The sequence below is a fragment of the Oratosquilla oratoria genome, chromosome 21 (genome assembly GCF_046742065.1).
Source record: "Oratosquilla oratoria isolate Oo_2021 chromosome 21, ASM4674206v1, whole genome shotgun sequence".
Classification (NCBI taxonomy): Eukaryota; Metazoa; Arthropoda; class Malacostraca; order Stomatopoda; family Squillidae; genus Oratosquilla; species Oratosquilla oratoria.
The window spans coordinates 59,278,430-59,304,138 of record NC_134797.1 but is presented as its reverse complement, the minus strand read 5'-3'; the positions used below and the strand labels follow the sequence as shown (position 1 = coordinate 59,304,138).

The window sequence follows — 25,709 nt, the reverse complement described above, 5'->3', positions numbered from 1 at the left end:
AAAGATACAGGGAAGAAAAGATCGGTAAATAAATTAGTATCCAAAATCTTGCGTGAAAGTAACGCCAACGTCAGCTCAATCCTTAATACATAAATTTCTCGTGTGCCAACATCATCAACAATTGGGAACACACACACACACACACACACACACACACACACACACACACACACACACACACACACACACACACACACACACACACACACACACACACACACACACACACACACACACACACACACACACACACACACACACACACACACACACACACACACACATATATATATATATATATTCAATTCATCTTTTCAACCACATTAATTTTCACTTTGATTCCATGTCATCACGGTCAAAACTGACAAGGAACTCGATGGAGGCATATACGGAAACTGATACGTGGTCAAGCTAAGGACTCGAACCCAGCTGAGATGTAACAAATAAACAGTGACTTAGTCCATTGCACTCTCACATTTTTTATTTGAAAGTAAATCTCACTTACGTGTCAGCGGACTACCCATGGTGGGTCGGTAGTGTGGGTGGGGCGGTGAAACGTCTAAGGTGGTCAGGTCACCGAGGAAGTTGAGGGTCGAGGCTGCGCTGATGGCGACGCTGAAAGGTTCTTTGTTTTGGGTGCTGAGAATCCACTTGCCGTAGCGAGGCGACAGGAACTTGATGGCCTTAAGGGTCGGCGTGTGCGAGATCACGGATATGGCCGGGTTAGACTCCAAAGCGTTGCGATCGGTCAGATTGTAGGTCGTGCCTTGGTAAGGAGATGGTAGAACTTACTGTGTGAATCGTAACTGACAGAATTGCATAAACCCATACGTGTACGTATATGTGCGCACACACATATACACACAGAGATAATCGTAATCAGCAGAAGAATCACACTAATGTCATCATAAATAGTGCGTAATCACGATTTTGGTAATCAGGCGAAAAGAAAGGTGTTGCCTGGTTCCAGTTTCCATTTGCTTCCTACCTGTTATGTCCTTCAGCACTGCTTTCGACACATTTCCGGCAATGCGCACTTCGAAGTCGAATATGGAGTCATCGATGGGGATGACTGTTTCCATGGTGCTGCCACCGCTCTTAAACATTGTGATGTCGACCTGTGGCCAATGAGAATTTAGGTCTTGTACTGACAAGAGTGTGCACTCACGGAGTGAGGGGAGAAAATGTAAAGAGTATATGCAGGCAAACGTTGACTTCATTCTTTAGCATCACACTGGGGTGGGAAGAGAAGGAGTGAACTCTGCTTACGTCAGACGACTCGACTCCCTCGGTAATGATGCTAGCTACTTCATCGATGTCGAACTTGTCCGACGGGATGAAAAGTCCTCCAGTGAGTTCAGAGAGACGACGGTACTCATCCACCTCGGTCAAATCGTACCGCATCCTGCCGCTGTAGATCACATTCACCTGGGAACAGGAAGACACACATTCAATAATATTTTGGCGAGTTAAGTCGACGAGTATTTCATCAGGACGACTTGTTTTTTTGTTTACCTTGGAGTGCTGCTGTTGGGCGCGAGCGATCATACCCTCCATCATCTGCCCCTCTTTGCTTCCGGCATCCGTGAAGCAGAAGATATCGCCGTACTCAGGAGTGTTGTCGAGGGCCATCTGATCAACGAAAGAGGACACAAGCCATAGAAATATACACATATGGACAAATACCGCACTGAGTGTCAGTAATACAAAGTGAAAACCGATACCATGTAAGTCTACTAGAATAGTGGAAAATCTCTCTTCTAGGAAGGCGCGAGACCAGGATAGCGTTTGCCAATATTGTGAGTTATTGAACCGCCTATGTGGTTCCACACACACACACACACACACACACACACACACACACACACACACACACACACACACACACACACACACACACACACACACACACAAATATATATATATATATATATATATATATATATATATATATATATATATATATATATATATATATATATATATATATATTTAAACTTCCCTACTGGGATTCGAACCCTCGTTTGAGCAGCTTGCTTATTATAAGACGAAGGCCGTACCATCGTGTCACGACGACCCTTGAAAAAGGAATGACTTAGTTCACGGCCCAGTCATTCCACCGAGGGTGCCCACGTGACACGATATATACTGTATTGCATAAAATCCTTTATGCAGGCCTTCGTAGAGTTACTAGGGGGTGCGTTTACCTCGAGGGCTGGCCAGAACATTTCTTCCAGGAGAGTGCCTCCACCACTGGCTCGCAGTGCATTGACTGCCTTTAGAAACACGTCCGGGTCGTCGGTCTTGACGATAGGTCCAACTTCTGCAACCGAAAAAATCGTCGTCATTTGTTTTTATTTATTTTATCTATTTATTTGTTTTTATTATTTCTTATTGGTATTATTATCTTTATTTATTTACTTATTTATTTATTTTTTATTTATTTATCTATTTATCTATTTATTTATCTATTTATCATCAATTTTTTTCGCATCGGACCTAGTTATGGACCAAAAGGTTTCCTGTCGGCATACTCCTCCTTTGTAATTGTGAATATAAGAACATATGTCCATAAGAATAGAGGAAACTACAAGAGACCATAAAGACTATAATAATCAGTTCCATGTCCATTACTACCTATCATTCCTTCCTATCCACAAAGATATCTAATTTTCTCTTAAAATAATCAATTGTTTCAGCGCTAGCTAAGTCTTCCAATAAACTTCCCATAACATCCAAGTTTTCCCCCACTCGGGTTTGTTACGGATATAAGGACCAGTAATGGGTGTCTACATGTGTTGGTTCTACGAGATAAGCGCAAAGTAGAATCCTTTTACAGTCTCCCGTTTCCAAAGTCAATTGACATCCTCATCTACTCAGAGAGAGAGAGAGAGAGAGAGAGAGAGAGAGAGAGAGAGAGAGAGAGAGAGAGAGAGAGAGAGAGAGAGAGAGAGAGAGGGGGGGAGATGGAGAGGGGGGCAGAAAAAGAGAGATCATTGTTCCTGGATCAGACTCAGACCTCTGTTAACATTCAGTATCTTCCACCAGTCTTTCACATACGGAGAACTGACATCTGGCAACTGACCCCTTACTCCTACGAGTAGGCAGAAATAGCTCATACTCACACAAACACAAACAAAAGTCCAGCGCTCCTTCCCAGAAAGATATATGGGAGAACTTGAGGTCAATTGGGTGCGCTGTTGAGCCGCCATAGATGGCCTTCACAAAAACTCGAAACGGCGATTGTATCCGAGTCTATGTACTTATGACGTATCAAACCAAATGCCCACCTGGATCTTTGTACTCGGTGAGGATGTAAAGCTCTGGGGAGGAGTTGGCCACGATAAGCGCAGTCTGCTTCTTCACAGCGTCGAGGTCGTTGGACATCGACCCCGTAGAATCAATGACGAGAGATAGAGCTGAGCCGTGATAGAGGTCGAACAAGCGACGGTAGTTGTCGTTCTGCACCACGTCCAGGATTTGGGATAGGTAGGTGTCTGTGGCCTGAAGCAGGTAAAGGAAGCAAGACTTAGTCGAAATAGTTTTTGGTGGATTGATAGAGTACAGTCAAGATGATTCTTAAAGCATGTACCACACCGATGCACACTCAACAACGTTGTCGTCGTCATTGAAAGCATCAAAGGATCCCAGGTGACCTACAGTCTATAAGATAAGAGCTTAGATTTCACTCCAATTAGTCCAAAATGAAAGATTTGTTTGAACACAGAATTGACATCACATTTCCAACATATTTCTCATACATTCGAGAAGTGCAAACACTTCATAGATTCTCAACTCAGAAATGCTCACTATACTGCGAAGGGACCCACACACATTATTGATAAGACAATATACAGTACACAAATGGTTGAAAATATTGTTCGGGATGTAGGTTGAGAACAAGATCGCTGGGTATATATGCGTAACAGCCAACACTAGAACAAAAGTTAGAATAGAGTAAGTAGGAGACAGAGTGCAAATTGCTATTTGCATGCCGACACCTGGGTTTCGGTGAGAGAGAGAAAATAAGGCTTGGAAGAGAAGACGCGGTATCAACAAGTATTTTCATGTATTAACTGATACTTCCTCCTTCGATCGTCTTTCCAGTAGCAACCCATAGTCTTGGGGTTTTAATCCGGAAGCGCCGGCATAGTCCTGGTGAGGCGTTTGAAGAGATTCGGAAATGATCAAGCATTAAATGAAAGAGGGATGATGAAAAGTGTGTCTATACTTATGTGTGCGATTTTTTTTCTCGTGGAAACTTGACTATTGGAAGAGGTTAGAAGATTTTTTTTTTTCTTTTCTTTTACCTGGATGGCGAGTTCGACCGCCTTCGAGTGGAGATGGTGGTGTGGTGAGAAACAAGGCGAGGAGGTGTCTTTGTTGATGCCGCCCACGGCTTCCAGAAGGGCAGAGGTGTCGAAGTACCCGCCATGGCTGCACTTGCCTCCTACAAGAAAAACGAAAATCTTAGTTACGTGACTAATTTATTTTCTTTTTACTAATCTGTATCTCAGCTATATATTTTTCTACGTTTTTTATCATCTACGAATTTGTGCTTAACTCAATACATTTATGCAAAGATATCTTTTTAATATTTTACAAATATACAATATGTAATTATCATTAACACTTTCATGAGTATACAGAAAATAAAACTGAATGAATAACAACTGCTTTGGGACCTTAATATCCCCAGCTTCAGTCGAAATACATCAAGGATGATCTTAATTATTAATTCAGCTAGTTCTAGATTGCAGCTTCACAGTCGTCATGCCAACATACGTTGAAGGGAGGGCTTCCCTTTGGTGCATTTGTCCTCGCATATGACATGAGACGTTTTCAGGTCACTCTCTTCCTGATGGGGGTTATTTTGGAGTGAACTTTGTTTTCATTCAAGTGGAATCGTAACAGACGGATCAAGTTATCCCTCACAAATCTGCACTGCTAGTCTACTTTGATTTAAATCCTACCAAAAACTGTGACCCTTTATAGTCCCCTTTCACCACTCTGTTGTCGTCTCTATTGGCCGTCTTTCTTTCGTGCTTTTACTTTCTACTTTCCTTTCACCACTGTCTTTGTTACGTATGATTAGTCACTCACTATTTTCTTTTGTAGGCCCCATGCCTCAGATCATCCGACTTAGTCAAGTTCCAATTATTATATGTATAGGAGAGGGTATATAAACGGAGCTTAATTTTTCTTTCTTTTCTTCCCGAATATTATTACACTTGGTTCTTTAAGTTACACCAAGGGACTCCCGTCAGGAATCCTCAATTTAGGTACTAGGTCAGTTCTGCAATGACGTCATGATTTCTTTAGTCCAATGATCTTTACTGTTAGATATAAGAACCTCCCCTAAGGGCGTGATCTTTCAATCGTGAGCCAATTAAATGTTCTCCTCCTCCATCCTTTCTTCAATCAGAACAGCATAAAATCAGCATAAAAATGGACATTATACAATGAAATCGGATCTCCGGTGACTGTAAACATTAGGCAGAGAGCGAGCTTGTGCAACTCTTTCGCTTATGAACTGTTGTTTTTTCAAACACCCAACTCATAGAAATTAAATTCCTGCCACCTACCCCTCTATCTACCCCATTTGTCTACTTATATTTACGAGCCTCATCTACGAGCCTCTTACACAAACAAAAGTAACGGTTGTTGCTTTTGACATCGGTTCTTACCTTTAGAGGGTTTGGACAGGAGGAAGTCTTCAGCGTCGGTGTCGTTGTACGTGTAGAAGCCGCTGCTCATCCCAGCGCCCTTAATCACGTTACCCTGGCAAGTTCCCTGGAGGAAACACACAAGAAACCTCAAAGGAAACCAGAGCCATTACCTGGCCGAGAGCGAGAAGAGTGTTGAGAGAGCAGGACAGACAGACGACGCGACACTATGTACAGGTCTAATTTGATAAGAATGTCTCGTCGTCCTGACTTACCTGTGCCTGTGAGCAGCTGGAGCAAACGTCCTCCTCTGAGTTGGCGATGGTCCCGATGTCGTAGCCGGGCAGCCCGAGGCCCTCGACGACGTCATGGTTGCCGAGCTCGACCCAAGTGGAGTGCGCGTAGAAGTCCTGGATGGTGTGAAGCGACTCGCCCAGGAGGGAGCGGGCGGCCGAGTAGGCCTGGGTACTGCTGACAGCTGTGGCGATCTGGGCGTGTCGCTGCGACAGGGTCTGCTGCAACGCGGCCAGCTGCTCTCCGTCCCCGTGCAGCCTCGGGTCAAAGCTGTTGGAGAGAGATGGGAATCATAGGAATGACAGTACACCCTGGATATCCTTGATAAGGAAAAGGTTAATTGGAAACAGAACACATGGAGTAGCTTCGCCTGTCCTTACCGGAACTGGTCCATCGAGTCAAAGAGGACGTTGGCGCTTGCAATGGAGTTCACGGCCTTGATGAACCTGACGGGGGAACTCCTGGGGCCATAGTAGGTCTGGTAGATCTCCTCCAGGCTGGCAGTGGTGGGGATGTTGAAGCTGGGCTCTCCCGTCGGAGGATTCTTCAGGAAGAAATTACGAATGTTCCTGCGGATGGCCTCGCGAGTGATGGCCTTGTGGTTACTTGTCGGGCCCGTCATCTGTGGGAGAACGAAGGCTTGATGAAAGGGACGGAGGATCGCTAGGATGGACAGGAGCTTCTATACCCTTTGCTACAGTAATATATTTTTATGATTATACATGCACACACACACACACACACACACACACACACACACACACACACACACACACACACACACACACACACACACACACACACACACACACACACACACACACACACACACACAAACACACACACACACATACACATACAAATTCACACACACATACACACGCACACACACATATACACACACACGCGCGTGCGCGCGCACACACACACACACATACTTGCAAAGGAGGACGAGAGAAACACATGAGAGGTACAAATAAAAAAGGAGAGAAACAAAATAAAAGATAAAGGAGAGCAGGTGTGAAATGGGGAAGGAATATGAGAGAAAAATGAAAGTAATAAAAAAGTTGTTTTGGAAGGAAGTTCAGAGAGGAAGGGGAGGCGAGTCAAGTAGAGAAGAAAATGTAAAAGGTACAGGTGGACAGGTGTTAACAGAAGAGGAAGCAGTAAGGGGAAGATGGGCAGAGTATTTTAGGGAGCTGTTAAATATGGAGGAGGATAGGGAGGGACTAGTGGTAGGAGTAGGAGGCGCTAAGAAAATGACGGTGATGGAAGAGGAGAATAGAGAAGGAATAAGAAAAGATGATATGCAAGTAGTTTTGAAAATGGACCGGTGTCATGCGGAGTGTCTGAAGAAACGAGGTACGGTAATAGTGGACTGGCTAGTGAGGTTGTTTAATGTGTGTCGAAGGAAGGGTCATTCCGCACTGAATACCCCTCACACTCTCTTGCCCGACCGCAGGTTGATATAAATAGTGACCTAATGTACGAGATATTCCAACACATATAATTTATTGGTAAGATCTTTACAGAAAAAAGAAAAGTATCCAATAACACATTTTTGTACCCTTTAGACCTAACAGGTACATTTCCACATTGTTGGACAACACTACACGAGAACTGTTATTTGAAATTTAAATTGTATTAGTTTATAACAAATTAATTTATCTATTGTATGCCTCTGCCCGATCTCCCGCATCCCCTGCCTACATGGTGAGACCATGGAGTAGATCAAGAGTGTCATTCCTCTGAAGAAGCTCATTGCGGAACCGGTCAGGAATAGACATGGAATTGGACCCGTATCTTCTCCCAAATCCCTCGACTTGTCTCAGTGCCTCAACATGCATAAGAATCTCTGTTGAACCCTCGCGGGCGCTATGATAGAATTCACAGGCTCCATGGGGCCCGGTAACTATTCAAAACAAAGTTCCCAATTAGGCAGCTCAGCCCATTTGCCATGACGAGCCTGGAGGGGCCACCACCCATCTCAGCGCAAGCGCAGTATCGCTCAGTCTCCATCACTTTCGTCTCCCGGTTCCTCGGGAACCTCACTTACTGCAATTACTTTGGTCTTTTTATTTTTTCTTCCATCAGGGTGACCACGACATCCTCAGTCGCGGGCAATACGACCATACGGGGTATGGTTCACTAGATAATAGGTGGCTGCGAGCAGTGGATTCTAGTATTCAGGTGTCATACGTACTGCTGCTGGGAAGGTCTGACTGTTACCTCGAGAGCTCACCAAGTCACTCACCTGATTGGGGCAGAGAACTTGGGCCACATCTGGGTCTGTCAGGTTGAGAGAGGTGGCAAGGAAGGCAGTAGCCGTGCGCGGCCCCTCGGCGGCAAGGAGGAGGAACAGGAGCAGCAACATGGGCGTGGAGGTCTTCATGGTAATCGTTTGGCGACACAAGAGCGAGCGTCACTTTTATAGGCGTATCGTCTGGAGTTGGGAGGGTCGGGTCCAGGAACGACGAACCTCGAAGAGCGCGGGAGGTCTTTCTGCGAACCAGAAAATATGGTTGGGAAGCAGGGTGCAGCCCCAGATAAGATAATGGCACAAACAAAAAGGAAAAGTGGCCCACAGGAAATTGATGTATCGGCAGTGGCATTACTCGAAATAAGGTTCAAATTCAGACCACCCCCACAGCCACCCACCCACTCCCTCTGAAAGGAAAAGAGAGTCGATTGTTAAAGAGAGAGAGAGAGAGAGAGAGAGAGAGAGAGAGAGAGAGAGAGAAAGAGAGAGAGAAGAGAGAGAGAGAGAGGAGGGAAAAGGAGGGAGAAAGGACGAAAATGAGACAGAAACAGTTAGAGAGAGGGGGTGGTGGAAAATTGAGAGGTGTATGTGTATATACATACATACATACATATATATATATATATATATATATATATATATATATATATATATATATATATATTCATATTTATATTTATATACCCTTAAAAACTAACTGTTCTCCATTGATAACGTCATCGCCCGGCACAGTACTTCCATGAATCTGGGAAAAAGTTCAGACATGTGACAGTTTGCGCAAGGCCTTTTTTACACGATTGGGTGGGAACCTCATTGCAGGGTATGCTCCTCAATGCAACGCGCTTCAAAACAAGAAATATAGGAGGAATTGAAAAAGGAATTGAAAGAACGGGAAGAAGAATACAAAAAAGAAAAAACACGAAATCCTGGAAATAATCATAATAATAATGATAATAATAGTAATAATGATAATAATATTGATAGTAATAAAAAAAAAAATAATAATAATAATAATAACAATAATAATAATGATAATAATAATAATAATGATAATAATAATAATAATAATAATAATAATAATAATAATAATAATAATAATAATAATAATAATAATAATAATAATAATAATAATAATAATAATAATGATAATAATAATAATAATAATAATAATAATAATAATAATAATAATAATAATAATAATAATAATGATAATAATAATAATAATACATACATATACCAACGACCCCCCTTACAAGGGAGGTAGCCAAAGTCAAAAAGCATAAATCCATTCCCACCCATTTCCTCCCCACATACTCCGCTCCTCTTCACCACCCCTCCCTCTTTTCTTGGCTCCTCCTGGAAGACGGGTCATCTCTGCATCTTGCCCACTGCCCTGGGTCAGAAGCAATGCAGCAAGATAGAGCACATCCACAGCAAGTCCGCTTCATTCAATGACCGACCCCCCCCCCTCCGTCCCCTTATGCAGAAAAAGAGAAGGCAGGGAGAAATCCCTTTGGGCTGCGTCAGAACATCATCTACACATGCTCCCTCACCCCCCATACACCACCCACCCACTTCCTTGCATCACAGCACCATCCATACACAACCATTCTCCACTCAGCTCTATCTTCTGTCTTCTCCCTTCCTTCCTCAACAGATATCCCCCTTTTTCCCAGTGCCCCTTTTACCCCATCCATCCATCCGTTACTTGGTCGCCCCGCCATGTTCACTCTATCCACCTCTGCCTTCCACATCTCTTTTACTAATTTTTTTTCACTTATTCTTTCCATGTGTCCAAACCATCCAAATACTCTTTCATCCACCCTATCTCTCAACTCCCTTTCCACTCCCGCTCTCCTCCTCACCTCGTTTTTTACTCTATCCAACCTAGTAACCCCTATCAGACTTCTCTGGCATTTCATCTCAAACACATTTAAACTCTTCCTCTCTTATGTTCCATGTTTCTGCCCCATACACTGCTGTCGGCACAATCACTACTTCATGCAATCTTCTCTTTGCATCCATTCCCAGATGTCTTTTTCATTACATTCTTTAATCCACTAAAGCATTTACTTGCTTCTCTCAATCTGTATTCTACCTACACCTCCACTCCTCCCTCTCCCGCCACATTCGCCCCTAAGTATTAAAAGCTATCTAGTTCCTCCAGTCTCTCTCCCTTAATACTCACTTTCAATTTGCTGCCATCCTCTCCCCTTGTACATCTCATCACCTTACTTTTACCCACATTGATCTTCGACTTCCTTCTTTCACACACCTTCCCAAACCCCGTCATAAACTTCCTTTATCCCTCCTCTGGTCCTGCCACAAGTGCATTGTCGTCAGCAAACAACAACTGTACACACACACAAACACAAGCACACACACACATTGGAGTAATCAGCAGAGTGTGCGGCTGGTAGTACGATAGTTGTAACTAACATTGAACAAATCACTCGTAACAGTGAAATTTTTCAAATAATCATTCCGGCTGTCGCAGGTATCGATTCAGGGACTAAAGTAATGCCCGCCGCACACTCTACCGATTACTCTAGTGAAAGATTTCACTAGTAAGAGTGATTTGTTCCATGTTACAACGGCAAAGCAAATAAAGGAATCGGTCCTGCTCTATTGTCCTTCACGGTTGAGATCGGGAGCTGCGTGAAAAGAGGGATATATGACGACGGTTGGCAATCACTTTTATTCTTGGGTATTAGTTGGTATCAGATTGCAGCTCTCTCGCATCCTCAGTGGAGTAATCGGTATGGTGCGTGTACACTGTAGATTAAAATCGGGCCAGACCTGGCCTTGTCTAGCAAGACTAATCTGAATTGTGTGTACACTGCACTAAAATTTACTCTCCTTAGAGCAGCGTATCCCAACCTGGGGTGCTGAAATCAATTATAGGGGGTGCTGGGAAGTGATGCACATAAAAATCACATTGATATATGTATCATTGATTACCCAGTTGTACATATTTGACTTTTTCCATGTTATTTTATTTTTCTAAAGTGTTCTTATTTCTTCTACAAACAATATTGTCAATTTATTTAAGTTCTGAGGAATCAAGAAAACAAATCATCAAACAGTACACTTCACTTTCTTTTGTCCTTCTAATAGCAAGATAGGGGTGCTGGACTGCTTAGACATGACAACAGGGGGTGCTATGGTCGGAAAAGGTTGGGAAACGCTGCCCTAGGGCTTTGATAGAGTAGTGGTAGATTAAATGTAGTGAGGTTGCTCCAGTGTCAGTGTACATTGGTGTTCGTTTGACGAGGAAGTCTCAGGCAGTCAATCTTGAGACTTGTGTGTGGTGATATGTTACGGTCCAGGGAACTAGTTGCTTCAGCTGCAGCATTAGTCATAATGAAGGGTTTGGAGGAAAAGTAGAGAAAGAAAAGTGTTTGGGTCAGAAAATGGATAGCCAGATGAAATGAAAATGGAGCACATACAAAACTGCTGAAAGGAATTGTTTGATGGCGACGCAGTATTCTATAATAATTTTCTACGTATGTGTGCCAAAGATTATGAATATTTGCTGGAAAACAAGTGGCCGAGATGCTCATCTCAGGAAACCATTAACCCCTTCAGAAAGGTTAACGCTACACTACGATTTTTAGTATCTGGTAAGTGCTATGGATAAATAAAACCCTGAATATACGAGTATATGTGTACACTTATTACAAAACATACATGTAGATGAAAGGAACAAAATATTGTAGTAAATAATGCCAAACATGAAATTATCAGACGTATTTTTTTACAGGGGACAGTTACCACTCACTTACGTACTTGTTCCGTATATCAGTCACTATCTCCAATATAATACCCAATATTTGCTAGATACTATGCAAAGTTCTGAACGAAAATTATCTTAAAGTAAGATATTACTGCCATAAGTTCGAGTACCAAAAAAAAAAAAAAAAAAAAGTTAGGTTAGGTTAGGTTAGGTTAATAGATTTGGGTATTTATTCCATGGTCGACATTAGTGTCATCATTACTTTAAGAATCATTAAATGAACATTAGGGGAATATGAATTGATGAAGATGATGATGAATATTGCAGGTCTTTTATCTTACTCATTTCAGTTATAGCTTTCATAATGGTGCGTTTCAGTTTTCTCTTTTTCATCTGAACGTAATCGGCGTCATTCAGAGGCAACATAGTCTCCAAACACTGAGTAGTCATCCTGTGGTTTACGTAATACACCAGTTGCCTTTTTCAATGCAGTCTCTTCTTTCATTACTTCAACTTTCTTCTTTACACAAGAAAATTTCTTTTTTGCCGTGTTCTGTACCAGAAGTAGGTGTGACAACAACTTGGCATTCCTCTGAAGGTTGTGTGAATTCTTCGTTTACTATGTTTTCCGAATTTGTCAGATCCTGAAAAACAGAACAGAAATATATTGTGTAAAACCATATGGCAGTTAATGTGGGTAAATAAAGAAGCTCCTTAAGATTATATAATTTAAATCTAAAAAAAGAGAAAAAAAAATCACACATCCTAACCAAACCTAACTTAATTACAATCAGAATACTATATCTTAACACACAATGCTTGTTTTTCCAGAAGAATGGTACAAAGTGACTAAGGATTTTGAAATGAAATGGCAATTTCCTAATTGCATAGAAGCACGTGATGGCAAACATCGTTATGAAGCACCCACGAAACAACGGAAGCTTATACTTCGATTACATTGTGCACTTACAATTACAGAACTGTGCTATTGACATTGGTTGATGCCAAATATATATTCTTATACAATGATGTTGGTTGCAACGGGCGAATATCTGACTGAGTAAGATTTACAACTTGCTCACTATCAAGAGTTTTAGAGGACAATCATTTGAATATACCAATTGAACGGCGGGTAGGTTGTACGGATAATGATGACCTTGTACTGTTCATTGTTGTTGCTGACGAAGCGTTTGTATTGTAATGATACTTATTGAGACCCTTTCCTTTCACTAATCAACCTGACCCAAATTGCATTTTTAAGTACAGATTATCCAGAGCACGCCTGGTAGTCGAAAACGCATTTGGCCTAATAATTGCTCGATTCCGCATCTTGAGAGCCGATGGAGGTCGCCCCAGAAAAAGTGAAGAGACTGCATTATGCCTATCTGCTCTACACAATTTCTTTCCTATCAAAATCTCATTCAATTTATGCTCCCTCTGGTACGTTCGATACGAAGAATTCTGGAATTTGTAAAGCAGGAAGTTGGAGACAGGATGGATTGCCTAACACCGTTCCTTGCAACGTTTAGGTACAACTAAAAATTGTACAAGGATAGCTGAAGACACTCGTGAACAATTTAAGCTGTATTTCATGACAAAAGGGTGAGTTTCCAATGGCAATATAAAAATATTTGAATAAAGAAGTAATTTTGGGTGTACCTTTGATAATTATGTACGAATTAAATGTACAAAATATAGATTTTGTTATCATATATGCACTGGTGCTTCCTTGGGGTGCATTGCATTCAATCAGGAAGTGAAAAGCGTCGCAAAAATTGCATGTAGTTTTTACAGTCAAATTATTCATCACCTCCCATGCCACTTTCCCTATTTTTTATTTTTCTCATTTTACTCTTCATTTGGCAATGCAGATTGTGCCACTTTCGTGTGATTTCCGAGTCAGGAATATATCTTTACTATTTCTTTCATAGCACTTGCCTTCTTTTCTTTAATGTGGTACTCCATCAACGACACATTCCACAATTCTGGGGACTTTTCAAATTGTTCTATCAATAGCACTGTATGATCCCTATCCCATTTCAATTCTTCCTTGGGCGTCATTTTACTCACGTTGTACAACATTTCTCTACCTAGAGCAACCAAATCTACTTGAGTCAACAGATACATCTAGAGTAGTCTCGGAACGTGCTCCTCTCCGTGTCCACTACAACATAAGATCATCAAATAAGAACATAAGAATGAAGGAGACTGCAAGAAACCATAAGGCCTACACTAGGCAGCTCCGTATCCATCACCACCTGTCATCTCCATCCATATAGTTGTCTAATCGTTTCTTAAAACAACTGATAGTTTCAGCGCTCACTACATGGTTACTAAGTCTATTCCATTCGTTGACCACCCTAATAGTAAAGCAATTCTTGCCTATTTCCTTCTTAAATCTAAATTTGTCCAGTTTAAATCCATTACTACGAGTCCTGCCCTATTGTTTTAATATAATGACCTTGTTTGTATCACCCTTGTTAAAGCCTTTGATTCACTTGAACACCTCTATTAGATCCCCCTGCACGCTGCGTCTTTCCAGAGAGTGTAAGTTAAGGCGCCTAAGCCTCTCTTCGTAAAGCAAATTTCTGAGTCCATGTATCATTTTGGTCATTCTTCTCTGTACTGATTTTAGTGAATTGATGTCCATTCTGTAGGACGGAGACCAAAACTGTACCGCATAGTCAAGGATGGGTCTAACTATCGCTAGATAGAGTTTAATAATTACCTCTGCACTTCTATTCGTTACAGTCCTAGCAGTGAAACCTAATGCTCTGTTAGCTTTATTCCTGGCGCTAATGCACTGCTTCCTGGTTTTAAGGTCTGGACTCACTAGAAGTCCCAAGTCTCTCTCGCACTCAGTTTTCTCTAAAAACGTGTTATCTAAGCTGTATCTATTTTCGGGGTTGTGTAGCCCTACGTTTAACACGCTACACTTAGAGATATTGAAGTTCATTTACCGTCTCACCGACCATGTGAACAATTTGTTAAGATCATCCTGCAGAATCTCTGCGTCGTCTCCTGACCTAACTAGGCGTCTTATTTTAGTGTCGTCCACAAACTTACAAACATCACTATTTATCCCATCGTCTAAGTCGTTTATGTACATAATGAACAACAAGGGACCCAAAACCGAGCCCTGGGGAACCCCACTAGTAATATTGCCCCCTAGATTTTATTCCATTTATGGTGACCCGCTGTTTTCTGTTACTAATCCAAGTTCTAATCCATTCTAACACTTTTCCTCCTATGCCATGGGCTTTGATTTTATTTAGTAGTCTCTGGTGTGGCACCTTGTCGAACGCTTTGCTAAAGTCAAGGTAAATAACATCGTAATTATCTTTGTTATCTGACGCCTTATATACTTTAGTGTAAAAGGATAGAAGATTAGTCACACATGACTTACCCTTAACTATGCAACAATAAGTCTACCGAGATCGGATATTAATTCTAGCTATAACACTCCTAGAACAAATGCAACTAAAATGTCTACAATGTAAACGCACCTGTAGTATGTTTGGCATTGCGATAGTCTCCTGATCGATCCCCGCGAGAGCCAGAATGATCATATATAATATATTTCACTGGTACGAGTGTATATATACTTTATATATATATATATATATATATATATATATATATATATATATATATATATATATATATATATATATATATATATATATATGTATATACATACATACGTACATACAGTATATACACATGTTCATAGTCACCCCGTGTCAGAGCTCGTTCCTATAACACCTTTTTGGTTGCTCTTGTTTTTTTTCAGATTCCGTTGATTGATTATTGAATTTATTTATTTATTCATTTATTTTATTTATCTATTTATTTATACATATTTTTTTGCGGGGTTGGTTCCCGCTTGGACCTCAACCTTGCAGATGGTCCGAAGTTCATATACACGTTTTGTTGTCCACGCGATGCCAATGTTATTTGTGGGGGCACCCTGATCTTAGGGGAAGGGAGTGGGGTACCCCTCAACCGTCGGCGGCGCCAGGGGGAGGGAGTGCCTCAAAGATGCTGAGGGTTGCCTCGGTAGGGGAGATGGTGAGGTGTACCGCCACCTCTGCCGAGGAGGTGAGTGACGGGCGGAGCCCTAAAAGGCGAAGGATGGCCGTGGCTCTACACTCTAACAGGTACTGATGGAGGGGCTGTTGCACCTCGGCCCCACAGAGTTTGCAGCGGATCTTGTGGACGCTACCTAGTGACGAGGTAGTACCACAACGCGGATTCCGTGATATAAAACTGGCTGCTGTGGCTGTTCCTGGCCCTTAAGCTCTTTGGTACGATGACACCTACGTAGGCGTCATGAGGCACGAGTGGGTATACGAGGATACCGGCATAGGCGTCTTGATTATAAGGTATATAAGGCGTCAGACAACAATGAAAATTACGATGTTATTTACCTTGACTTTAGCAAAGCGTTCGACAAAGTGCCACACCAGAGACTACTAAATAAAATCAAAGCCCATGGCATAGGAGGAAAAGTGTTAGAATGGATTAGAGCTTGGATTAGTAACAGAAAACAGCGGGTCACCATAAATGGAATAAAATCTAGGTGGGGCAATGTTACTAGCGGGGTCCCCCAGGGCTCGGTTTTGGGTCCCTTATTGTTCATTATGTATATAAACGACTTAGACGATGGGTTAAATAGTGATGTTAGTAAGTTTGCGGACGACACTAAAATAGGACGCCTAATTAGGTCAGGAGAAGACGCCCAGATTCTGCAGGATGATCTTAATAAACTGTTAACATGGTCGGTGAAATGGCAAATGAACTTCAATATCTCTAAGTGTAGCGTGTTAAACGTAGGGCTACACAACCCCGAAAATAGATACAACTTAGATGACACGTTCTTAGAAAAATCTGAGTGCGAGAGGGACTTGGGAGTTCTGGTGAGTCCGGACCTTAAAACCAGGAAGCAGTGCATTAGCGCCAGAAATAAAGCAAACAGAGCATTAGGCTTCATTGCTAGGACGGTAACAAATAGAAGTGCAGAGGTAATTATTAAACTCTATCTAGCGATAGTTAGACCCATCCTTGACTATGCGGTACAGTTTTGGTCTCCGTCCTACAAAATGGACATAAATTCACTAGAATCAGTACAGAGAAGAATGACCAAAATGATACAAGGACTCGGAAATTTGCCTTACGAAGAGAGGCTTAGGCACCTAAACTTACACTCTCTGGAAAGACGCAGAGTGCGGGGTGATCTAATAGAAGTGTTCAAGTGGATCAAAGGCTATAACAAGGGTGATGCAAACAAGGTCATCATAATAAAACAACAGGGCAGGACTCGCAGTAATGGGTATAAACTGGACAAATTTAGATTTAAGAAGGAAATAGGCAAGAATTGGTTTACAAATAGGGTGGTCGATGAATGGAATAAACTTAGTAACCACGTAGTAAGCGCTGAAACTATCAGTTGTTTTAAAAAACGATTAGACAACTTTATGGATGGGGACGACAGGTGGTGATGGATACGGAGCTGCCTAGTGTAGGCCTTATGGTCTTTTGCAGTCTCCTTTATTTCTTATGTTCTTATGTTCTTATTTTGTAGTTGTAGGTGAGTAACCCCCGAATTCTGTGAACTGATTTTATCACGTTTTCTGTATTTATTCAATGAAAGAGAACGAGTAATACATCAGTGACTTTATATTTTATAACGCGAGTGGTGTGATGCATCGTACATTAGGCATCAGATGCTGCATGCGAGAATTTTGATCCGTGAGATCGTGGGTGCCAGGGGCAGTGTTTTTGTGCTGAACCTCGTCACTGCCTTGGCAGCATCATCTGCAACATTATTCCCTGGAATACCGATGTGAATGGGGATGCAATGAAGTGTTGCAGACCTTCCATGCTGGTCAAACAAGTGCATCGAGTGTTGGATTGGTGTCGTTGAGTAGACGTCATTGCGGACCGGATGACGTCAGTATCATCCCTTAGGTCTGTTACTTCTCTGTGCCCCGTACTAATTGATAACCTACATTCATACCCAGTAATATTACGTTTATCTGTCAGGACGTAAGGCATTTACTTCCCTGAGAGACCTATTTTTTGTTTAAGCGAAGCAAACACGTTACATCTGTTTCCTTCACACCATCTCAGACCTGCCTGCAGTAGTCGATTCTTTCAGTAGGTAAGTTACGGTACACTGCATTGTCTTGAACTTTCTTATCTATTCCATCTGACGTTAGGTATACTTAATAAAGTTACTCCTTTTAGTAGGTAAGATGCATGCTGCAGTACCTTCTTTTCCTGCCTATTGATCATAATAATTAACTCCTTTTTACCTTTGTACGAATGGTAACACGCTGACTACTATTTGTGCCATCCATCCATCGTTCTAGCTGTCGCCAGGCGATTTCATTCACCCGAGGAAAAACCCACCTCGCAATCGACGCCCTAAACTGGCCAATGCTGCTTCCAAAGCTTATTCTGTCGACAAACCAAACAGGTCACTAATGATTTCTGTTAACTGCGCGTTCGAATTGAATCTAGATTTTCATTCACCGATCGAATGAGGTTATCGGGTCCTGCCCAGAGGACTATTAAGAGAGAAGTATTTCGTACGGGAATTGTCAGCGGTTTGTCCCCATTTCTTCGCTACGGCGGCTACGTCACGTCGGCTGGTCTACTACCAGAGAAACTCACGTGCTAATTATGCAGGGCGCGGAACTGTCACTGCGTTGGATAACGAACTGTGAGTTCTCATTGGGTAGGGCCATAGCTGTCGATCACGAGTCCGACATATGATTCAAGACCATTGTGAATCACACACACGCGCGCGCGCACGCACACACATACACAAACGCACGCACACATATACGTACATATATAAATACATACGTACATACATACATACATACATACATACATACATACATATATACATACATACAGTTACATACACACATGCATACTGTTACAGACATACCTACATACACACATACTGTTACAGACATACCTACATACAGTATATACATGCACACATACACGCATGCATACATACATGCATACTGTTACATACAGACATACCTACATACACGCATACTGTTACAGACATACCTACATATATACATGCACACATACACGCATGCATACATACATGCATACTGTTACATACAGACATACCTACATACACGCATACTGTTACAGACATACCTACATATATACATGCACACATACATACACACATACATACACACACACACACATACATACATACATACATACATACATACATACAGACGTACGTACATGCATACATACATACAGTGAAAACATACATATATACATAAATACAATACATGCAGACACACACACACACACACACACACACACACACACACACACACACACACACACACACACACACACACACACACACACACACACACACACACACACACACATATATATATATATATGTATATATATATATATATATATATATATATATATAATACACACACATACATACATACATACATACATACATACATACATACATAATCGGCTAGACACAAGTGAGATTCTACATCAATTAAGTCTTACTCAGGTGGTGAACTTCCCCACCCACAAGCAAACTACTCTCGACCTCATCATGACCGACATGGCTCAACAGTACTCCCCTCCCAGACCTCTCCCCCCCATCGGCAGGAGTACCCACATCACCATCCAGTGGTCGCCAGCACCCAGCAATGCCATCCGTAGAACTAAGGTCACTCGACACCACCGCCCCATGCCTGACTCTGCCATGAGGGAGTTTGGGAGGTGGATAGTGGAGTATCCCTGGACGGAGGTTCTGGAAGCCGAGGACGTGGAAACCAAGTGGAAAAACTACTCAACAACCACTACTGAAGCTTTCCACTTTTTTTTCCCGGTCAAGGACTTCTCCGTGAACCGATCAGACGCCCCCTGGATGACCCCCCGTATTAAGTGTCTAATTAAACAACGCAACAGGGCATATTACACTGATCGACCCCTCTTCAGATCCCTCAGAAATAAAGTCATCAAGGAGATAAGTATTGCAAAGTCTTCGTACTACCCTAATAAAATAGAACACCTCAAAACACAAAATAACAGTCAGTGGTTTAGTAAGATCAAAGCTCTCTGCGGGCTACAAAATAATCAAGCCTCTCACCTGCCCTGCGCTTCACACTTACCACCTGACTTAGCTGCTCAAGAGATTAACACTCACTTCGCCTCTATCTGCCAGACCTTACCCCCCCTTAACTTCTCCGGCCTACCTGCCTACCTCCCCTCTCCCTCACCCCCTGCCCCTGTCCAGAAAGCTGACGTTGCCACTAAACTAAGTAAATTAAAGTATAACAGATCTACAACACCTTCTGATCTACCTATCAAAATCTACAAAGAATTTGCCCTAGAACTTGCCCTCCCACTTTCCTCCATAATTAATGCTTCACTGAGTCAAAACTCCTGTCCCAGTGATTGGAAAATTTCATATATCACTCCCATCCCCAAATGTCCGAACCCACAGTCACTAAGCGACCTTAGACCTATTGCTATCACCCCAATCCCAAGCCTTATATGTGAGGGTTTTGTTTTTAACTCAGTATACAACAAAATTAAAGATCAAATCGATATAAAACAGTATGGCAACATGAAATCCTCCTCCACAACTCACTATCTTGTTAATCTTCTGGACTTCTTGCACAGCCACTTAGACAAGCGCAATACTTCTCTAGCCTTGACCTTTATTGACTTCAAGAAAGCGTTTGACCTTGTTGACCATAACATTATCATCTCCAAAGCCATACAACTGGGGATCCAACCACACTTGGTAGCATGGCTAGCCGACTTCCTGACCGGACGTCAACAGGTAGTGAGGTACCAGGGAACGACATCCTCCCTCCACCCTCTAACCTGTGGGGTCCCTCAAGGGACCAAGATGGGACCACTGTGCTTCCTCATCCTCATAAATGACGCATTAATGGACACCCAACATAGATGGAAATACGTCGATGACTGTACAGTTGGCATTCCCATCAACACCAGGCAGCCTGACTTTTCTTCACTACAAAACATCCTAGACAACCTCAAAACGTGGACTGAGAGCAGGAATGTGACAGTTAACCACAACAAGACCGTGGTCATGCATGTTTGTACATCCAAACAGGCGGTGGCACCACCTCAACTGTCATTAGGAACCCATTCCCTTCAGGTGGTCCAGTCCGCCAAGCTACTAGGCATCACAATAGACGACCACCTTAACTGGAACCAGCACATCAACAACATCATCAGGACAGCCTCTTACAAACTCTTCATGCTGCGCAGATCGAAGTCTCTTGGTACCCCATCACCAGATCTAAAGGGAGTCTACACCACCTTCGTACTCCCCACCCTCATGTACGCCTCCCCAGCCTGGTCATCATCACTTAACATCACACAGAGGAGCAAATTAGAGAAAGTGCAAAAAAGAGCGTGCAGAATTATCTTGGGTAATCAGTATGAGGGATACGAACACGCCCTCACCACCCTCAGCTTGCCAAGATTGTCCGACAAACACAGTGAGGCACTGAATAAGTTTGGACAGGACCTAATGCTACACCCACGTCACCGTCACTTCCTCCCACCTAACACCACACCCACCCGCCATGCAACTCGGCATTCAAACAAAATCAAGCCCATCAGAGCGCCGAGAACTGACCGATACAAGAACAGTGCCATTCCATCCATTGTCCGCACAATAAACTCATTATAAATTTTAGACTAAGCATATCACTCTAATAATTACTATATTACTCATAAAAGTGCCCAATTGTATTATTGTCAGTGTATCACTGCTATCTCAATAAACCTATCATTATTATTATTATTATTATTATTATTATTACATACATACATACAGACATACATACATACATAATACATACATACATACATACATCATCATCATCAAATGGGGGTGTCATACACCAGGGAGCGCGTTGCTTCACTCACCCGCCGGCGCCAGACAGTCCCCTTCACGGTCTCTCCGAGGAGCAAGCTCCCATGCAGGCACCCTCCCTCCCTCCCTCCCTTCCCGCTCCAAACAACTCTCGACAGGTTCGATCTACTTGCCCCAGCCATGAGTTCCGTGGACGTCTCCCCTTCTTCGTCTCCTCCATCGAAGGTTGTCTCTCGTAGAGATGATCCTGTAAGCAGGGTCATCAAGGAAACGTGCCACATGCCCATATATCCTGAGTTGACGTTCGCGAATTATGCTGAAGGTAATTTGTCTCGAGTGAATCTCACAGTACAGTCTCTTGTCTAATACGAAGTCATTCCAACGATACTCCATGGTTCTCCGAAGGCACTTGGTACCAAAGACATCGTGACGCCTCTTCAAGTCAGCATTCACTGCCCATATCTCACAGCCGTGCACCAAGGCAGGGAGCACAAGTGATTTGCAGATTCGAATCTTAGTCCTCCTACATAAGTAACGACATCGCCATATATTCTGGTTGAGCAAGTTCGTGATATCATAAGCAATGAAGTACAGTACTTCGTGACATGTCCCACCACTGATATGCATTAGACTAGGCCAAACATTTTTTATTCATGGGGTTACAGGCCCGCCGGCGTTAGAAAATGCATATATACATACATACATACTGTGAGAGAGGCAGAAGGGAAAACACACAAATAAAACGAGAGTTTATTCTTTAACTAGTTTCGCACTATGGTGCTTCTTCAGAAAGAATGTTACACTACAGAAAATACTGGCAATAAATACAGAAAATGTGTGGGTAATGAACTAGGATAGGTCTGAGTTCAAGGAGGCTCTAACTCTTGCGCGTTGGTCGTACTGACACTCCGTGGGATGCTTCTGGTGATCATTCGTCCCGTTTTCTTCCACTCTTTTGCTGCGTGCCGTGCTGTTGTCTCCGATAATTTGATGTCACATACTCTATTGTTCGTACATTTGTTGGTGGCTATGTACGGAGCTTCTACGATTTTTCTTTATCTTTTGCTGAGGTTATCATGTAGAATATTCGCTTGATCCCATTTAGGTAGATGTCCTTCTTTGTCTATGTGGTTCACGAGTACATTGGTGTTACGGTGGTATTGGACATCGGTTTTGTGTTCTTTTAATATTGTGATTAATTCCCTGTATGTTTCTCCTATATATGTACTGTCATATCCCACACATGGGATTTTATAAACTAAACTTTCGGTATTGTTATTTTCTATCTTTGGTTTGATAAGATCACTAATTTTCTTACCTGCGTCACAAGAGATGTGGATGTCCGTATGTCTCAGTTCTTTACTGAGTGCGCAGGTCAAGTCTGAGGTGGGGACTATTATGTACATTGTATTGTTCTTGCTTTGGTTTTTGTCATAATTTCTCTGCCTTATGGCTCTGGCTTTCTTCAAGGTTGCGGAGAGAAGACCAGCGGGAAAGCTAAGTTTTACGAAGGTCTTGGTTATATGTTGCAATTCGTCATTAAGGAATTCAGGGCTGCATATCCTGAGTGCTCGAAGGTAAAATCCCATGACTACACCAGTCTTGGTCTTTTTTTCGTGAGCACTAAAATAATTAATGTAATCATCTTTGTGGGTGGGTTTTCTATACACCTTGAATTTTACAGCACCAACAGCAATGACAAGAAACTCTCCGACTACATCATGAAGAACTACAACTGGATAGAGGATGATATAGACATCGGTTTCAAGCAAAGAGTCCTTTTGTGCTGCACTTTGGCCTCCAAGTCCAACCTTCTTGCCATCCCGAGAAGGTTCCGGATAGCACTTGAAGAACTACGTAATAACCAGAATATTGTCGTCACTAAAGCAGATAAAGGTGGCGGTATCGTTATCATGGACAAGTCAGACTACAACAGTAAATTGGAAGCTCTTCTCTCGGACACATACACCTACAGTCCAATTTCTGAACAACAAGCAAAGGATGAGGCCATTAAAGTCAACAAAGAAGTGAGGAAGATACTAAAGAAAACAGAGAGAGGAAAACGATTACTACACCTACTTGAGGAGAACCCGAGAATACCAACAATGAAGGGTCTTCCCAAGACTCACAAACCAGAGACTCCCCTCAAACCCATCACCTCTGGTATTGGCAGCGCTCCATATAGACTGGCCAAACGTCTTGCAAAGCTCTTGTCTTCATTCCTCGGAAAAACCAGTGGGGCACATCTTAAGAACTCGTCTGACTTAATCAACAAATTACAATCAATAGATTTCAAAGACAAAATACTTGCAAGCTTCGATGTACAAAGTCTCTTTACGAATGTCTTAATTCAAAATGCTATCTCTGTTATAAAAAAGATATTGCCTTACATCAACGGAGACGACCTTCCTATCAACAAGAAGGACTACTTAAAACTAATTGAAATGTGCTTCAAATGTGCTTCGGGTTCTTTCGACGGCAAAACTTTTCACCAACATGAAGGCTTGCCCATGGGGTCCCCTTCAAGTGCAGTAGCCGTATCCCTCTTCTTTGAGACACTAGAAAAAGAAGAATACATGAACATCATCCCAAACGACAGCAAGTGGTACAGATACGTGGATGATTACATTCATTATTTTAGTGCTCACGAAAAAAAGACCAAGACTGGTGTAGTCATGGGATTTTACCTTCGAGCACTCAGGATATGCAGCCTTGAATTCCTTAATGACGAATTGCAACATATAACCAAGACCTTCGTAAAACTTAGCCTTCCCGCTGGTCTTCTCTCCTTCTGAGAAGGTATAAATGAAACAAAACTGGAAAAAGAATATATATATATTTCCTCCGACCTGACAACATGTGTTGGGGGGTATTTTTTTCGCCCTTCGACCTAAAGGGAAGGATTCATGGTGCCTGTAACCCCCCCCCCCCCAAAAAAAAAAAAAAAAAAAAAATCTGGCCCTACCAAGGTATGTAACGTTTTCTAAGACCCTATTTTCCCCACCACATGCATGGACAGAATAAAACGGTGTCATCCAGTGATACCCGAAAGTCCAGGTCCCGAAAAATATTAAGTCACCATACGTGTGAGCAGGTGCATACTCGAATTTGTGGCTCACTGTTTCCATAGTGTCGCCCTACACGACATCAAAACTTACCGACATCTCTTTTCCATCAGGCCTTGCTTATCAAATTCTCATGAATTCGTTATGACTATCATATCTTAGCTCTACTTTTTTCTCCTGCTTGCAGTGGCTTGAAAATGTGTCATACTTTTTTCGAAAATAGATAAAAGGATGTAGTTTGTGGAAAACGGAGGAAAAGAAGATCCAGTAAACAAAGCTCACAAATGAGTTAGGAATGGCTTCGCAGGGGTGTTGTAGATGAATACAGGGGTGAATCAAAACTGTTTTCCGGAATTATCAATGGGAAAATGAGACACAGGGAAGAAATCACAAAACTGATAGTGGGTGACGAGTTTCATGAGGAAGCTACAGCTCTGGCAGAGATAATGAATGAAAGTCTTCAATCTGTCTTCATTAAAGATTTTTTTTCTTGAGGAAGGCGAGTTGACAATAATTGAGGGAAGTGTTCAGTTTTTGGGGATCATTGGGTGTGAAAAAAATCTCCAGGATTTGGCGGGATATCAAACTGGACATTTAAAGAATGTAAGGAACAACTAGCGGGCAAGATTCAGTCTTATCGTGTGTTCATTAAAAACGGAAAGAGGCCCACAGGATTGGAAAATGGCTAATGTGGTACCAATCCGCAAAGTCGGAGGTAGCAAAATAAGATTTTGAGTTTTTCAAATCAAGA

General features: G+C 42.2%; 2 protein-coding genes across 5 annotated transcripts in view; both read right to left on the bottom strand.

The window, feature by feature from the left end:
- The window catches only part of LOC143036957 (uncharacterized), a 30,115-nt gene extending 21,740 nt beyond the window's left edge, over positions 1–8,375 (bottom strand). Inside the window, exons 1-11 of the mRNA XM_076205014.1 lie at positions 8,215–8,375; positions 6,341–6,582; positions 5,942–6,230; positions 5,688–5,793; positions 4,311–4,450; positions 3,291–3,504; positions 2,208–2,323; positions 1,516–1,632; positions 1,270–1,428; positions 989–1,118; positions 506–766 (exon numbers count right to left, since the gene is read on the bottom strand). Coding sequence (XP_076061129.1) covers positions 506–766; positions 989–1,118; positions 1,270–1,428; positions 1,516–1,632; positions 2,208–2,323; positions 3,291–3,504; positions 4,311–4,450; positions 5,688–5,793; positions 5,942–6,230; positions 6,341–6,582; positions 8,215–8,352 — 1,912 coding nt within the window. The 5' untranslated portion in view covers positions 8,353–8,375. The remainder of the gene's footprint in view (positions 1–505; positions 767–988; positions 1,119–1,269; positions 1,429–1,515; positions 1,633–2,207; positions 2,324–3,290; positions 3,505–4,310; positions 4,451–5,687; positions 5,794–5,941; positions 6,231–6,340; positions 6,583–8,214) is intronic.
- Positions 8,376–11,728: 3,353 nt separating this feature from the next.
- Positions 11,729–25,709, bottom strand: part of LOC143036960 (uncharacterized) — a 120,765-nt gene continuing 106,784 nt past the window's right edge. For 3 of the 4 annotated variants that reach the window (XR_012967444.1, XR_012967445.1, XM_076205021.1), the window contains one exon: positions 11,729–12,600. Coding sequence is in view for 2 of the 4 variants with exons in the window: in XM_076205021.1 (XP_076061136.1) it covers positions 12,466–12,600 (135 nt within the window). In the remaining 2 variants the exon portion in view is untranslated. The remainder of the gene's footprint in view (positions 12,601–25,709) is intronic. The other variant, XM_076205020.1, reaches the window with a different exon arrangement.